This window comes from Anolis carolinensis, chromosome 3 (genome assembly GCF_035594765.1).
Source record: "Anolis carolinensis isolate JA03-04 chromosome 3, rAnoCar3.1.pri, whole genome shotgun sequence".
In the NCBI taxonomy this organism is placed as follows: domain Eukaryota; kingdom Metazoa; phylum Chordata; class Lepidosauria; order Squamata; family Dactyloidae; genus Anolis; species Anolis carolinensis.
The window spans coordinates 140,693,597-140,708,927 of NC_085843.1; the positions used below are offsets into that span (position 1 = coordinate 140,693,597).

A 15,331-nucleotide genomic window follows, 5' to 3' on the forward strand; every position below is an offset into this window, starting at 1 on the left:
TTTGACCAAGGCAGAATAGAGGGGTAGCATGACTCCCTGAATCTAGACACTATTCTCCTATTGATGCCTGCAAAATACCATTGGCTTTTTTAGCTGCCACATCACATTGTAGGCTCATGTTTAACTTGTCGTCCTCAAGGACTCCAAGATGTTTTTCACATGTACTGCTGTCGAGTCAGGCGTCCCCCATTATGTATGTTTGTGTTTCATTTTTTTCTGCCTAAGTGGAGTATCTTGCATTTGTCCCTGTTGAACTTCTTTTTGTTAGTTTCAGCCCATCTCTCTAATCTGTTAAGATCGTTTTGAATTCTGCTTCTGTCTTCTGGAGTATTGGCTACCCCAAAACCAATTTGGTGTCGTCTGAAAACTTGATGATAGTCCCTTCTAACCCTTCATCTAAGTCATTAATAAAGATGTTAAACAGAACCGGGCCCAGGACTGAACCCTGCTTATGGCACTCCACTCATCAGTTCTTTCCAGGATGAAGAGGAAGCATTGGTGAACACCCTTTGGGTTTGTTTGCTTAACCAACGACAGATCCACCTAACATTTGGAAGAACTTTCTCACTGTGAGAGCTGTTCAGCAGTTGAAATCTTTGCCCTGGAGTGTGGTGGAGGCTCATTCTTTGAAGGCTGCTTAAAAAGTTTGAGGACCCCTGGTTTAGAGATAAGTGAGTATCAGATGGCACCCATGTGTTTGATGTTTGGCAAGTCTGATTTCTCAGAATGCCTAAATATTTTAGGCCAAACATATTGAAAACTAGAAGTCACAGGCGAGCCAAGGACAGTTGGATTTCCCTCTTTTCATAGATGTCAGGGACAGGCATGTATTATGCTGCACAGTGACTTGCCAGCAAACATAAGTCCTAAAGAGAAACATCAGATAACATAAAATCAGTTAGAAACTGTGTTTTAAGAAGGCAGTTCCTCACTTTTACCCAGCATCATGGGGTTTCCAGGCTTTTCTTTCCCCCATGTGGCAGGAACGTTGTTTCACAAGGTCCTTCAATTACACCTGAAAGGAAGTGTTTGCACCAGGAATGCTTTAGCACTTTGTCCACAGTCAAACTTTAGAACATACAATTCTTGTTGGACATATTATTGTAAACTGTTGGCATATGGAATGCTATAATGCAGCAATATTCTTACCTCTGACACGAGTAGCCAAGAGCAATAATAATTTCCTTATATTGGGAATTTTAAAAATAAAGCTATTAAATACATTGTTTTGGAGGTGGCTCAAATTTAGGAAAGGGACATTCACACAGAAACCTGATTGGGCCCAAGAGACCAGAGGAAAAAAGACATTAAGTTGAAAGCAACTCCAATAAGGCAGCAGAATGTGTTTCCTGTTTACATGTCGTGGAATTTAAGGCTGGGTACCTTAACTTGCCATTTCCGTTCTTTTTAGTGCTTGAATAGATCAACAGGTTTCTCAGACTTCCAGCTTAGAAGTTAAAAAATTCCTGTACCATTACCTAGTTTAATGTGCTCTGGGCTCATGTCCTGTCCCCTCTGACAGAAGCTATAAAACTAGATAACTGTTCAGGGGTGCATCATGTTTAGAGAACTCTGACCAGCTATTGGATCGTGGTTCTCCTTATTCCATACCAGTGTTATTTTAATAAGTTTCTTTAAAATACTAATTTCTTGACTTCATTTACAAATGCCCATCTATAGTAATGGTTACAAATTGTATCATTAATAAGGAGAACAGCCATATCTGGAAATGAAAGTGACAGAGTATTGCAGACTGCAAGATTCCCTACATTGAATAAATCTGGTAAAGCCATGAATTCTGTGTTGAGTACTAGCTTATTGAGTTTGTAATGTTTATGTTGGCTGAGGAATGTGATAATATAGGATCATTTCATAACTATAAAATGGAATACTGATTATTATTGCATTTCCCCATACATATGTATAAAATACATGTTGTGCTGCGCCTTGCGTCCCTGGCCATTATGGAAAGGAAGGCAGGAGAGGTCTGTTGGCATGAATTGTACTCGTTCTTGTTTACATCAGGGAGTATGCTCCCTCCCAGGCCTAGCCCAACATGGAAGCCAATGAAGCCCCCGCTTGGAGCGCATGGTCCCCGGGAGCGCCGTCGAGCCCCCCCCCCCCCCCCCCCGGCAGGGACCATGGGCTTGCTCGCTGCTGAACAGGAAGGCCTGTTTGGTAGCGAGCGAGCTCTCCAGGAAGGCCTACCTCTTCTTCCGGCCCGTGCTGGGCCCGCCCTCCAGCCCGTGCTAGGCCTGCCTTCCTGATGTTTCACCCACATCTGTGGCAGGCATCCTCAGAAGTTGTGAGGTCTCTTGGAAAACTAGGCAAGTGGGGTTTGTATATCCGTGGAATAATGTCCAGGGTGGGAGAAAGAACTCTTGTCTGCTTGAAGCAAGTATGGATGTTGCAGTTGACCACCTTGATTAGCTTTGAATGGCCTTGCAGCTTTAAAGCTTGGCTGCTTCCTGCCTGGGGGATCCTTTGTTGGGAGGTGTTAGCTGTGAAATGGCAGACAAAGGTTTGAGGCAATGAGACAAAGAGAGTTCCTGGAAGCTGTAGAAAAAATGACGTCTTCATTCTCAATGGCCAGTGAGAATACAGCAATAAAGAAAAGGAAGACCTTCTCCTGTCATCAGGAAAGCGAAGATACCATAACTGAGGATCACAAGTTCTTATATACCCTTTTTCCTCCATCTACTGGGTCACACTGGTATTATCAATCACCAATTAATGTCAAAAAAAGTCTTACTGGGCACTTAACTAAAGGCTTAACTTTGCATTTTCCTAAAATATAGACTGCTTTCAAGACCTCTAACCCTCCATTAGGGCGTTATCTTTTGGAATCTTCACCTTATCCATTAGGGATTCTCATTAATTAAGGAGAATCCCCTTATCTCAGCTGTCAAAGACCTATTAGCATTGGAATTCTCGTCTCACCCATTAGGGGTGCTCATTAATTAAGGAGAATTCCAGTTGTCTCAGCTGTTAGTGACCTATTAACACTCCCCTCATGGCGCCAGGTCTTATCTTGACATCCCAAAAAGCCTTAATTTGTCCATTAGCATGGAACTTTATCTGTTCTTGTTGACACTTAACAGATGTTTCAGTGAACTTTGGTCTTGCTACGGGCAGGTAGTTATCTTGCTGAGCATAGTATTTCTAAGACTAGCACACATCTGCTGGTGATTACATTTCTCTATATCTATTTCTTTAACATGATTACATTCAATATATATTTTCCAATACAAGTATTATATTTTCCCAATACACCTTCATCAGCTGGTCCTGATTGTTTCATGTCTGGAATTCCCATTTTTGTTTTTGTTTTTTACTGTCCTGATTTTATTTATTTCCCATACTTGTGTCCCACCCTTCTCACCCTGAAGGTTTGGGGGGGGGGCACCAAAATTCTGTTTGCCTACACTTGAAAATTACATTGGGCCGGCTCTGCTCCCTCCTGATGCACTTGTGATCCACTTGAGTGGAAACTACCTGAGAGGCAGGAGAGGCCTCCATTGGCATGGCTTGTGCCAGTTCCTCTTTGAGTTGGGGAGTGTGCTTCCTCCCGATGTGCTGGTATTCCACTTGGGTGGAAATGACCTGAGAGGCAGGGGAGGCCTTCATTAACACGGCTTGTGCCCGTTCCTGTTTGGATCAGGGAGTGTGCTCCTTGTGATGTGCTGGCGATCCACTTGGTGGATCTACTTGCATGTGAAAGACCTATGGTCTAAGCATCAAATAAACTTGAAACATACTTTCCCAAACTGTTTGTCATTTACAAGTAGCAATATGTTAATATGTGCAAGAATTTTTTCTCTCTTGGGCTGCTCCCTTGATGTATTCGTGACATCATAGACTTCTTATTAAGATCAGCAGACCTTTATGACCTCATAGAATTTCTCCATGCTTGATGTTCTCATATTGAAGCTTCTCTAACAGAAGTACTTCTGGTTGACTACCATACAGTAAGGATGTTTCTTGGAGGCTGCTCTTATGTGCTTCTCTTGTAGTCTTCCTGCAGAACGTTCTCAGTTATGAAAAACCAGCCTGGGCAACAAGTGGCTTTGATTTGCCATCAGAGGAACGAGAGCAACTGTGGAAGAGAGATCCATCTAATGTCCATGGTATTTTTAGCTTAGACATTACAGAAAGGACCCTAGAGATGTTTATTCATGGTGCAGTGCTACTAGTCACAGTTATTGCAATATCTAGACTCTGCATTTCATGGAAACACATTAAAAACATTAAGGTAAGATTTATATGTATGCATTATACAATGAACGGTATGATCCACCCATTTGAGTGTCTCACATATTTTATTTAATTTGCATATTTCTAATGAAAAGGTTTGCATTGTTCTCTACGCCTGCAAGAAGAAGAACCTTACAAAAAGGTTACAGCACTTTTTACAGGTCTCCTCCCTGTATTTAACAGCAGACCGACACTTTGAGAAAATTACACTTTAGTCTGTGCTTTCTATGCTTACTATCCCCACATCAAGCTTCTGTTAAGAGACACAAAGATAGGGAGAGTAAAACAAAATGGCCATTTTGATAAACCTCTATTTCTTTTTTTCCTTAAGTTAACACAATGATCCTGATTTGTCGTTTTTCCCAGCCCAGTCAGGCCATGACCGAGACACCAGCTGGTTTAGAAGCGGAAAACGAATGGATCAGGTATCATACAAAAATGCTTGAACAGTTGGTGAAAAGCACCCACCAGATCAACAAATGCATGAAGGATATCCTACGCCATCAGAGGAAAGTACTGAAATCTGAATTAGAAGAAGGAAGAAGGGGAGAAAGGGGGAAAGGAAGAAAGAAAAAGGGGAGCGGGGGAGAAAAAAAAAAGAGATAATATGAGAGTTAGTGAAAGGTAAAAAGAGGGGATGGGGAACTGAGGAGGGAGGGTTAGAGTTAGAGGAGAAGGGGGAGCAGGGGGAAGGGATAGGTGTAAAGGGGGTAAAAAGATTTTTGGGTCTTTAGTTATATGTTGCAAGTCACAAAAAGTTAATTCAGATGTTTTAAATAAAAGTTGGACATATTTCAATCTACACTGTTGTCTGGTCTCTTATTGCAGGGGTGGCAAATGTGACACAATATAAATTAAAGCAATGCAATTGTACTGTACTAAAAAGTTAAAAATACATTTTAAAATGACAGCTAATTGCCTTCCCCCCAAAACTGCATTTACAAGTGAACTACAATTATGTATTTTTTAATCTAATGTCACCTGCATACAAAAATGCAGATCAAGATCAACAAATACATGAAGTTGTGTGTTATAGGACATGACAAGAAAGAAATGAAATCTAAATTAAGCAGAAGAAAGAACTATGAAACGGAGAGTGACCGTTTCCTCCCAGTGTGTTGCTATCATGATTCCTGTCAAGACAGTGCATGAACCTCAAGCCCAGAAAGCTTCCCTCTTATCATGTTCCAACATCTTTCATGTTGCAAGTAGTTCTGTAAATAACACCATAAGTGACCAAAGCCTCAATGTTGAGCTCAACATGTGTTATGAAAATTAAAGATTGTGCTTGGTAGCCTACATCTTCCGGTATTCATTGGTGGTTTTCCATCCAAGTATGCTAGATTACCAGTATGTTCCTGGTCCCATCTCCCTATGTAGGTGAGAAGGAATAATTTATTCATGTCAACTTGATCTGGGAACAGCCCCTTCATGGTTTCTGTCATAATCTCCCTTAAAAAAAGAAAAGAAAATGTGTTGTGTGTGTATATAATGCTTTATGACATCACCAGGTACCATCACATGTTTTGGTCTCTAAATCTCAAGGATGAACTAAGGAGGAGAAGCTGGGACATTTGAAAGCGGTTGAAGCAGAGGGCTAATAACTTATGAATCAGGGCTGTCTCTGCCAAATCAGGACAGTTGGAAGTATGAAAGAATTGGGTGGAGGACGTGGAAGAGGGCCTTCTTGGCTGTGGCCACACACTTGTAGAATGGCTTCCCTGGGAGCTGAATGGCACCAACCTTTGTTGCTTTGCTGTCTCGCCTCTCTCTCGGCGCTGCCTCTCTTGTGTGTGTGTGTGTGTGTCGTGTACCAGTTTTGCTGGCTCGCGCCTCTCTCTCTCTCGGCATCCCAATCCCCAAGTGGCGCTATACGCAAAAGTGTAATTCGCCTAATGGTTCAGCCGCCCCTGTGCGTGGTAAGGTCCTGATCTATCTTCTGGCACACTCAAATTAAAAAATACATTATGTCAATCACTGAATCAGGTTTCCACCAATTTCTTCAACCGTGGTGAAGCCTTCTCCAATTATGCCAATCATACCCAAGATTACTCAGCTACTCTAATAATATGTATCAAATATACTCTGATTGCTTAGTTTTCAAAAAGTGTGATTATATTATCAATTAAATGTATTACAGGCAGTCCCCAAGTTACAGGCAAGATACGTTCTGTAGGTTTGTTCATAAGTTGAATTTGTATGTAAGATGGAACAGGAACATTTTTGAAGTGTAACTCCAGTCATATTTTCTTCTTTTTTTCCAGCATTTTTCCCGCTTGATAGCGGGGTCCGCTTTACTGGTTTGTTGGTGCCATTTCACCTGGTTGTGTGCCTGATTGGTCATGGGATATGCCAGCAGTCTTCAGATCATTGTGCAATGTGTCCAGCCAGCGTTGCTTCGGTCACCCCTTTGGTCTCTTGCCAGGCAATTCTAAATCAAGAGTAATCATTCATGTATGTATGTACAGTATGTATGTATATATGTATGTATAGCCCTTGTTCAGAAGATTTCACCTTGCTTTTGTCCCTGTGACAATTGGATTTTGAAAAAATTGGTTTGTTGTGGAAACAAGGATTGGTGATAAAACCTTTGCCCCGATAATTCTTTGAGTGAATTTCCCTTCTGAGGGGTAGGTTTCCTTCACTTCCTATTGCCTCACCCCTGTTCTTAACTATAAGTCATTTCTAAGTCTGATGTTGTAACTCAGACTGCCTGTAGACTAATGAGACATGACAGCCATCAGATAGAGTTGGAAGTCTTCATACACACTTGTTTAGGTGTAAGTGGATAGTATGCAGTTGTGGAATTTTAGTAATTTTATATATCTACAATGCATGTGTATTTTATTTTTTTCCTTTCTTGAATAAAAATTGTTTAGAAAAAGCAAAAAAGCAAAAACCATAATGGGACTTTCACAATTATTTGGACTGGCATTCACACTCAAGCGTTCACTCATGTTTACTCTTGTAGTCTATATTCATGCAACCATTAAAAAATGAGAAGGAAAAGCTAACAAGAGATACAGGACAAACTTGAAGTTTAATACGTATTCATACGTTAGCAGAGAGGTATCAAAATTTGATCACTGATTTATGGCAAGATGCATTGTAATATATCAAAACAAGTTTCCTCCAACCATGAAATAATAATTTAAGCTGTCGATAAAGCAATTGCATTGAACCGTAATTCATCTGGATCACGTTCCATAAATTTCTTACACACTTCTATTGCATCCTGGGAAGAGAACATAAAAAGATAAAGGTGTATGGTTGATCATTATCATTTCTGCAAACATATGCGTATTTGAATCCAGCTATTGCTGGTCTACAATTTTATTTTACATCTTGCAGTTAATAAGGATTCAATTAACAATTCACTCTTCAATGAAATGATATGCTACTGTTTCAACTGGCCCTGTACATATATGTATATACAATATATTCATTTATTCAAATATTTATATTCCAGCCTTGGCCCTCAACTACTCCCCTCAGGGTGTAGATCATTTTAACCTCGATGGGCTGATGTAGGCCCAGAAGTGTTTCTTTTTTAATCCAACAAGAAGTCATTCGAAAACACTTCTGAGAATTGAGAAATGTACGGAGTAGGAGTGCTTAGGAATCTGCATGTGACCATGGGTCACATTTTTTCTACTGTTGCTTTAAGCAATCCTAATAAAGCTTGAGCACATAATATGCATACCTCTAAAAAGGTGTCATCACTTGATTGCCCATGGTTAATTGGGAAAGGCTTCCGTCCATCTATCAGAATGCATAAAAGACTTAATTAAGAATTATGCAGAAACATTAGGTAGTAAAAATAATGAGAACATTTGATGTTATATCTACAGGTGATATACTCTTTTCAAAACCTCATTGTTTTCCATAATACAAGCATACCTCAGGTAACAATCTGACAAAAATGTTTATTACACCATCTTTTTATGCCCTCCCAAACTTCTTTATTCCTTGTTTTTTTAACAATAGCATTGGGTGGACAATGAAGAAGATTGTACTAGGAAATAACAGTATTTCATTTTAGCACATGGTAGCTGTGTGTGTTTCTACCTGCAACCAGCAAGTTGAATAAAATCTGCCTCCAGAACCCCTTATTGAGCAGCTAAATAGCACTGAAAGGAGACAGCAGCTTAGCTTGTCCTACCAGCTACTTCAACATGTTCAGGAACATAGATCTGTAAGTCTGGCCAACAAAATGGAAATAATAAAAATTGGAGGCCAATGAAAGAAAACCCGTGGGTTCATTCTGGAAGTTTTCAAGTAGTCTCTAGAAGGTTCAAAAATGGTTTTGTTTACTTTGCAAGACTTACCTGACTTGTTTATTTTAGTTTCACATGTGATTGTTAGTTTTAAATAAAAAGTTGCCCCAAATATGCTCTCCTTTTGTCTCATAAGAACACATCCCTATCTTTCTACATAATTTCTCCCTCTGGTATCAAGTTTTCTGTTAAAGAAGTAATATATGAGAACATGCCTACTTCATTGACTGGGATACACCAGTATTAATAAAACTTGTATGACACTGCCTTTAGATATTTTTATTGTACATTGAAAACCTATATAGATACAAATAATAAAGTACTTAATCCATCCTGATATAGCAATATACACATTAGCAGCACAGTCAGGTATTGTATCTGTTCTCTTTTTAAAATAAATATTTCTAACTGCTGGAATTTGAAACCCATTGAATTTCTTGGGTAGTTTCACATATAAATGCCTGAAGTAGCAGATTAAAAGACTTCCATGTCACAGCCACAAGAACTATCGTACTATGGCAGACATAGTTCTTATAGAGCGCTATTAAATTTCCAGTGGTAGAAGCTATGTGCTTCTAATTTCACAAACACACCACAATTGCAAAAAACCCTCCTCTTTTATATTTTCAGAATTTAAAAGTACAAGGTGGGTCAAAAGCCACAATGGAGTTTCAATATTTAATAACTCCTTATTTAAATTTACAAAAATCATAATATCATATAACACATATATAGGAAATAAATTTACATTACATGTGAAAAATCAAAACTCTTAAATGGCATGTGATATCACAGCATCATTACAGTATATATCAGACCCCTTTGTGATTTTACATCCGTAGATGTAAGGTGAATTCTGTCACTATAATTTAATAATCATTGATCACTTGTTCATAATCCTGTCTGAAGTTATATTTCAATATAATTATCATGATGCTATTGTTCTAGATATGACTACTTTTGTAAGCATCACTCTATTGCATATATAAAGCCAAACAGTCTTCATATGCAGTTTACATTTTTCATATAAATTCATTCAACGTTAATCCATCATGGGCTAATCTTACTGCAAAGGTCTGCGTGCATGTGACAATGCAAGAGGAAGTTCTACATTAAACAACTTTGATTAAATTCCAGAGACTTTGAGCTGACCCACCCACATTTTACAAGCTAAGTTTTTGGTTCCGTTCCCAGGTTTATTCTGGGAATGCTTCTCGAAATTGTTGCCTATAAATATAAACAGCACGTTATATAGGCTATAGCGTTATGCTCGCAAAATCTTCCAGCATCCAAAAGCAAGACTACCTGGAAAGGCTCTCGGGGTTCAGAGAGATATAATTTCCGGAATATTTGGAAATTGACATTTAAAAGTGCACTGTTGAGGCTACACTCTTCAGGACTACTTATCGAAACATTAAAAATGGTAACTTATTTCTATATCAGTTGATAGTATTTTGCTGCAGCAATAGTCAAATGTATTTCAATTTCATCCTATTTAAAGACATTTCGTAGGTATACATATCAGTGGGGGACAATTCACCATTTTCCCCAAAAGAATGCAGTGAATCTTGGTCACACCTGAATCCAATGCTTCCCATGTCATTTAAAGACTAAATCAGGATACAGAACACTACAAACAGTATCCCACATGTCAAACACCAAAAATCCTAAATTTGTCACAGATGGTGTAAGAAAGGAGGAAATACATGCAAAAAGAAGAAACAAATATTGAATTAAACACTGAACCTTGCTTGTCAGCTTCATGACTCCCTTCTACTCTGAAAATCTAGGGTACCAATATTTTTGTATTCTATGCTATTTATTTCATTAAAGAGTAAGTTTTTAATGACGTATAATATTACTTCTACACACAAATTACTATAAATGAAATATTTTTTAAAAAAATAGATTGTAGACAATTGACTATATCTTTCAGGAAGATTGCTCTTACCTAGTTCATAGAGAATGCCACCAACATTAACTAATGCAATGAAGTGCAGATCTACTTTCTCATCTATACTTGGTGCCTGTAGGAAGGAATGTGAGACACACGTAAGACATTAGCAGACATTTGATGCTGTTTCCACAAATTGAGGGAAAAGTAACCCGAGCTGGGACTCAGCCTCAGCACCAGAGACAATACGACAAATATGTCTGACCATGTGAAGTTCGAAGTCTTCACTGTCCTCCAGAGTAACAATTCTGGGATAAGTGGTGGGGTTTCCAGATGATATATCTGACAAAATATATCAGCAAACAGATATACTTACCTGAGAGCAAATCTACTGAACATGAAAGGACTTAGCCTTTAAACTTATAGATTCAGAACCCCATGTCAGAGCTGTCGTTTCTTAACAGAAAGCAGTATGTGTCTAAGTTTAAGGTTACCAAATACTGATAAAATTATGTTTTAAAACACAAAAAAAGAAATCATATAATATATCATGAAGGAGGACAACTCTTCAGAAACAAAAGAACTAAAAACACAGAAGGACTATGTCAAAAAAATTAACTAAGGCAAGTTTGTAATGGATGATACCTATACTCGTATACAATTGCTTCCCTAAGTAGTGGTTTAATGAAAACCAGTACATATTGGTGTTCATGACAATAGCTCTTAGAACTGCTTGAGGTTAACTCCTAGATTTTTTAACCTCTTATAACTTAGCAAGAGACATCCCATATTCACAGTAATAAAGTGATAAATATCATTGTTCAAAAACAAACATTTAGCATTTAGAAGTCAACTATTATGTCAACAAGATGCTAGTAAATTGCTACAAATCTGGAATAGAGATCTTGCTACAGGTGTCCAGATATTATCTGGTACAGAGCTCCTTGGCAAAGCATGAAAACTTGCAATGGAGAAAAATATTGAAAAACATCAGAAGGCTAAATACCTTCCCTATAAGAAGCCTTAAGATGCTTGGGATCCTATCTAACCCTTCCCCTAAAATAACAAAGTGGGAAAGGGAGAAGTTTAGAAAATTACAGTTTGGGAGAATGCACATCAAAACTGAAAGTGGCTCAATGAGAGGAAAGTACACATGACCTTGCCTTGAATATTAACTCGTAAGTTGTTTGACTATATATACTTCCTTATACTAAAGGATTAATAAATCTCGAACAAAAACTAACTCTAAAGAGAAAAAAGGAAAAAGAGAGAAAAATATTCTCAAGATGATGCACTTCAAGAGAAGCAGAAATTCTAAGAATTAAAGAGTGGGATGGGATGGGGAATCACGCTCCAAATCTTACAGGACTTTGTAGGGAACCTTGCAACCCAGTTCAAATTCATGTTCTGTCTTTACAAAATTAGGGCACTAAACTGCACTAGAAGCCTTGAGCAGTCTGTTACAGATGGGCAGTTTTTGTCTTCAAGGACCTTAAACATTTGTCCAACCTAACTTTTATTTTTCTTCCAGGCATCATTTTTGCCTAAAATGCTCTTTATCAGTCATCTCCAGTCCTATGTTAGCCTTACTTAAGATAAACACAAGTAAACCATGCTACAAAGGAGTGCAAGCATAAAATAGATAGTTGTGTAACCTACCAACTGCAAAAGTTACTTTATGTATGGGCAAAATTACTTTAAACAAGCTGCTTGATGTAAGACCATAAAAACATCCATGCTCTCTTGAAGTAATAGCCTTCCTACTGTCATTCCTTAAAATTCAACGGGCATCCCTTCCAAAACTCTACATTGCCATGTCTTTTCTGTTATCCTTTTGCTCCCCCACACCCCCGAAGTATTAATTTGTGCAAATATTTTCAGCTTCAGATGAAACTGCAAAACAAACCTTGCATATGTACACCAATACAGTAACTTAGCCTTGTATCCTGAGGAGAAATATTATTTGAATCAGCTAGTGATACATCTATGTCTCAAGTATTTGCTTTAAATTTTGTCATTGCTTTCCTGAAATGTAGTCCTTCCTGCCAACAGGATTTCTTTTTTCTTATAGAAGTGCAGCCAAATGCCAAAATCAGAACTAGAGTTCACCTACTGAATCAACTGCTGTACAGAAAGGCATCAATTGTAAGACAAAGTTAAATGGGTTTTTTTTCTGAGAAGCTCTGGGGAACTGACTGCAAAGCTTCTGTGCTCTTTCTTTTTTATCTTTTGTCTTTCAATTTATATTTTTAATAATTTAAATTCTGTCCCTGTTTCACTGTACTTTAACCATGGTGATATTTTACTGTAAGTCTTTTATGTGGATTTATTACTATTTAATTGTTGCATACCATTTTGAAAATGGTTTTAGGAGAAAGATGAAATGATGATCATGACCATGATCTTTCCACTGATTCAGTGGATCTGCTCTAGTTTAACTAGAAATTGGGTTTAGGCAAAGTTTTTACATCTGTTAAGAAAATTTAACAGAGATCAACTGCTGCAATTCTTTTTGCAGAGCAATGAATGGAAACAATAGCTGCATACATGATAAGTGTACAGAATAAAGAAAAATGTAGGTACCTGTTATGAAAGCCATTACATTGCAGGAAAGTGTTCTTTCATTAGAGCAAATCAAAACACTTTCAAAAGAAGACAAAAACAAGGTGCAAGAGTAGTGAATAAAGGAATTGACACTTTCTACCATTAACCAGGAGAATTACTGTATGAGCTATAAAGTCAAAAGAATAAAGTTGCCATGAAAACAGCACATTTAAGCAATACCACTACTGAAGATAAGACTCAAAATCACTCAGAGTATTTGCTTTAAATAAAGCAAAATGACTGATGAAATTTTGTTTAAATCAGATGTGAAGGAAATGGATTTGGCACAGAATGAGAAGTTTGCAAGCCCCACTGAAACACCAATAAGACAAAAGCACCAGATAATAGATAGGACAAAGATATCAAACAAGTAATCATTTTTGTTAGAACCAGCTTTCTTAGGTGTTGATATTCATTTGAGAGAGCTTTTATTGAAGATATAAGACAGCAAAGCCTTGCGGTTCAGAGCATCCTACACCAAGAGAAGTCCAGAAAGGAATTCAGAGAACAGAAGCAGTTCTTAGCTGAAATGCTGAAGCAATAGGTTTTCCGTATAAGAAGAAACGGAAAAGAGACTACACTTACAACACAGTGGAGCCCAATAGCTGATAAAGGTATTGTGGGCCTCCAGCGCTGAAGGCAGACAGGTGGGCTTGTAGCCTTTACAGGGGCTACATTATCACATCTGACCAGTGTCAAGGATGCAGAGCGACGCAAAGATGAAGCCTTCATTTTGCAGTGGCTAAAGTACTGAAGCTGTGGTGAGGATGGCGAGGGCAGCAGGGATGATGAAGACTATATAAATATTAAAAGAAGACAAACTTTACATGGGGCTATATTATGACTCATTATATATATATCTATATCCTAATGGGTAGATTAGCCATTTTGTTGAAGATATCTACAAGATCTTATGTCTAAGGGTGTATTGGTGTTATTTAAAGAATAGAACAGATGGACTAGATCAAAAATAGTGTTTTCCTAATGTCAAAATCTATCCAAACTACCACTAAATGCATTTTCAGTCTTTGTATGATACTCCTACAAAAGGTTCCAGTATCTTTCTAACCCTTCTGTTACGTTACGATTGGGGTAATAATTTAGGCATATATTTGCTCAGGTTTTCTACAGGTAAATATCCTTCAAAAGATTAATTGTTCAAAATGGTGTACGTCACACAAAGTACACACAAAAAGGCCTGCATTCTTAAACGTGAAGTCACACAATTACATATTTTACAGTAAAATCTCTCAAAATGATGTATAGCAAAAAGGAAAACAAAACTGGGAGAGAAGAATTCTAAATGCTTGTTGTCCCATACTACATATAGTCTTGGGGAAACTTATTGATGATGGTCCTAAATCGGCATGGGTGTGGAATATTAGACTGCAACTCGCATCAGTCCTAACCAATCTAGGCAAGGATCAGGAACAGTTGCTGCCCAATTATGCTTGAAGGGCAATACTTTGTCTGCCTTGGGCCTAGGTGGCATTGCTGATACTAGCATCACTATTGAAAATAACAGATTTCCCATTTAAATATGCATAGATCAATTACAAGTTACCTGCACCCTTTGCCAAGTCCAGGGGATCTTCTATTCAAAACAGATTAAAAAAGGAAAACAAACCACTGTTTGATCATGTTTTGTTTTAATTGTCCGGAGGAAATTTAATTTAATAAGAGGGCATAATGCAAGCATCTACAGCCCATTCACAAACATCTAAACCAGGGCTGAGCAACTTGCGGCTCTCTCGCTATCATAGGACTGCTACTCCCATCATCTCTTACTACTAGTTATGCCTTTTAGGGTTGGTGGGAGCTGCAATTCATCATTATCTGAAAGGTTACAAATTGACTATTCCTGGCCTAAACCACCATCACCTGAACCAGGCACCAAAGTTTATGAAACACCTGACTCTCTAAAAGAGATTCTTTGTATAGTCCAGACATCCTTAAACTATGGCCCTCCAGCTGTTTGGGCCTCCAACTCCCAGAGCCCTAGCCAGCTTGTTCAGTGGTCAGGAATTCTGGGAGTTGAGGGCCCAAACACCTGGAGGGACAGAGTTTGAGGATGCCTGTCAGTTTTTCAGAGACAGAATATTTTAACTGACAGGAATGCAGGCAGGTTGCAAAATGAACACCTATCAGACCAGAGGCTCAGAATACTCATAACTGAAATGCCAAGGCAAAGATATGTCAAACATCCATTTGTTAACACTTTAGGCTTCCTTGGCCAGGAAAAGGCTTTGTTTTATGTCCTTTATATAGGAATTGTTTACCCAAAAATAATAAAAAATAAGCT

At 38.2% G+C, this 15,331-nt stretch overlaps 1 protein-coding gene across 2 annotated transcripts in view; it reads right to left on the reverse strand.

Annotated features, from left to right (window-relative positions):
• Positions 1-7,275: 7,275 nt before the first annotated feature.
• The window catches only part of uchl3 (ubiquitin C-terminal hydrolase L3), a 28,389-nt gene continuing 20,333 nt past the window's right edge, over positions 7,276-15,331 (reverse strand). The window contains exons 7-10 of one of the 2 annotated variants that reach the window (XM_008106889.3): positions 13,615-13,824; positions 10,483-10,558; positions 7,958-8,016; positions 7,276-7,489 (exon numbers count right to left, since the gene is read on the reverse strand). In XM_008106889.3, the coding sequence (XP_008105096.1) occupies positions 7,406-7,489; positions 7,958-8,016; positions 10,483-10,558; positions 13,615-13,824 (429 nt within the window). In that variant the 3' untranslated portion in view covers positions 7,276-7,405. The remainder of the gene's footprint in view (positions 7,490-7,957; positions 8,017-10,482; positions 10,559-13,614; positions 13,825-15,331) is intronic. The other variant, XM_003218657.4, reaches the window with a different exon arrangement.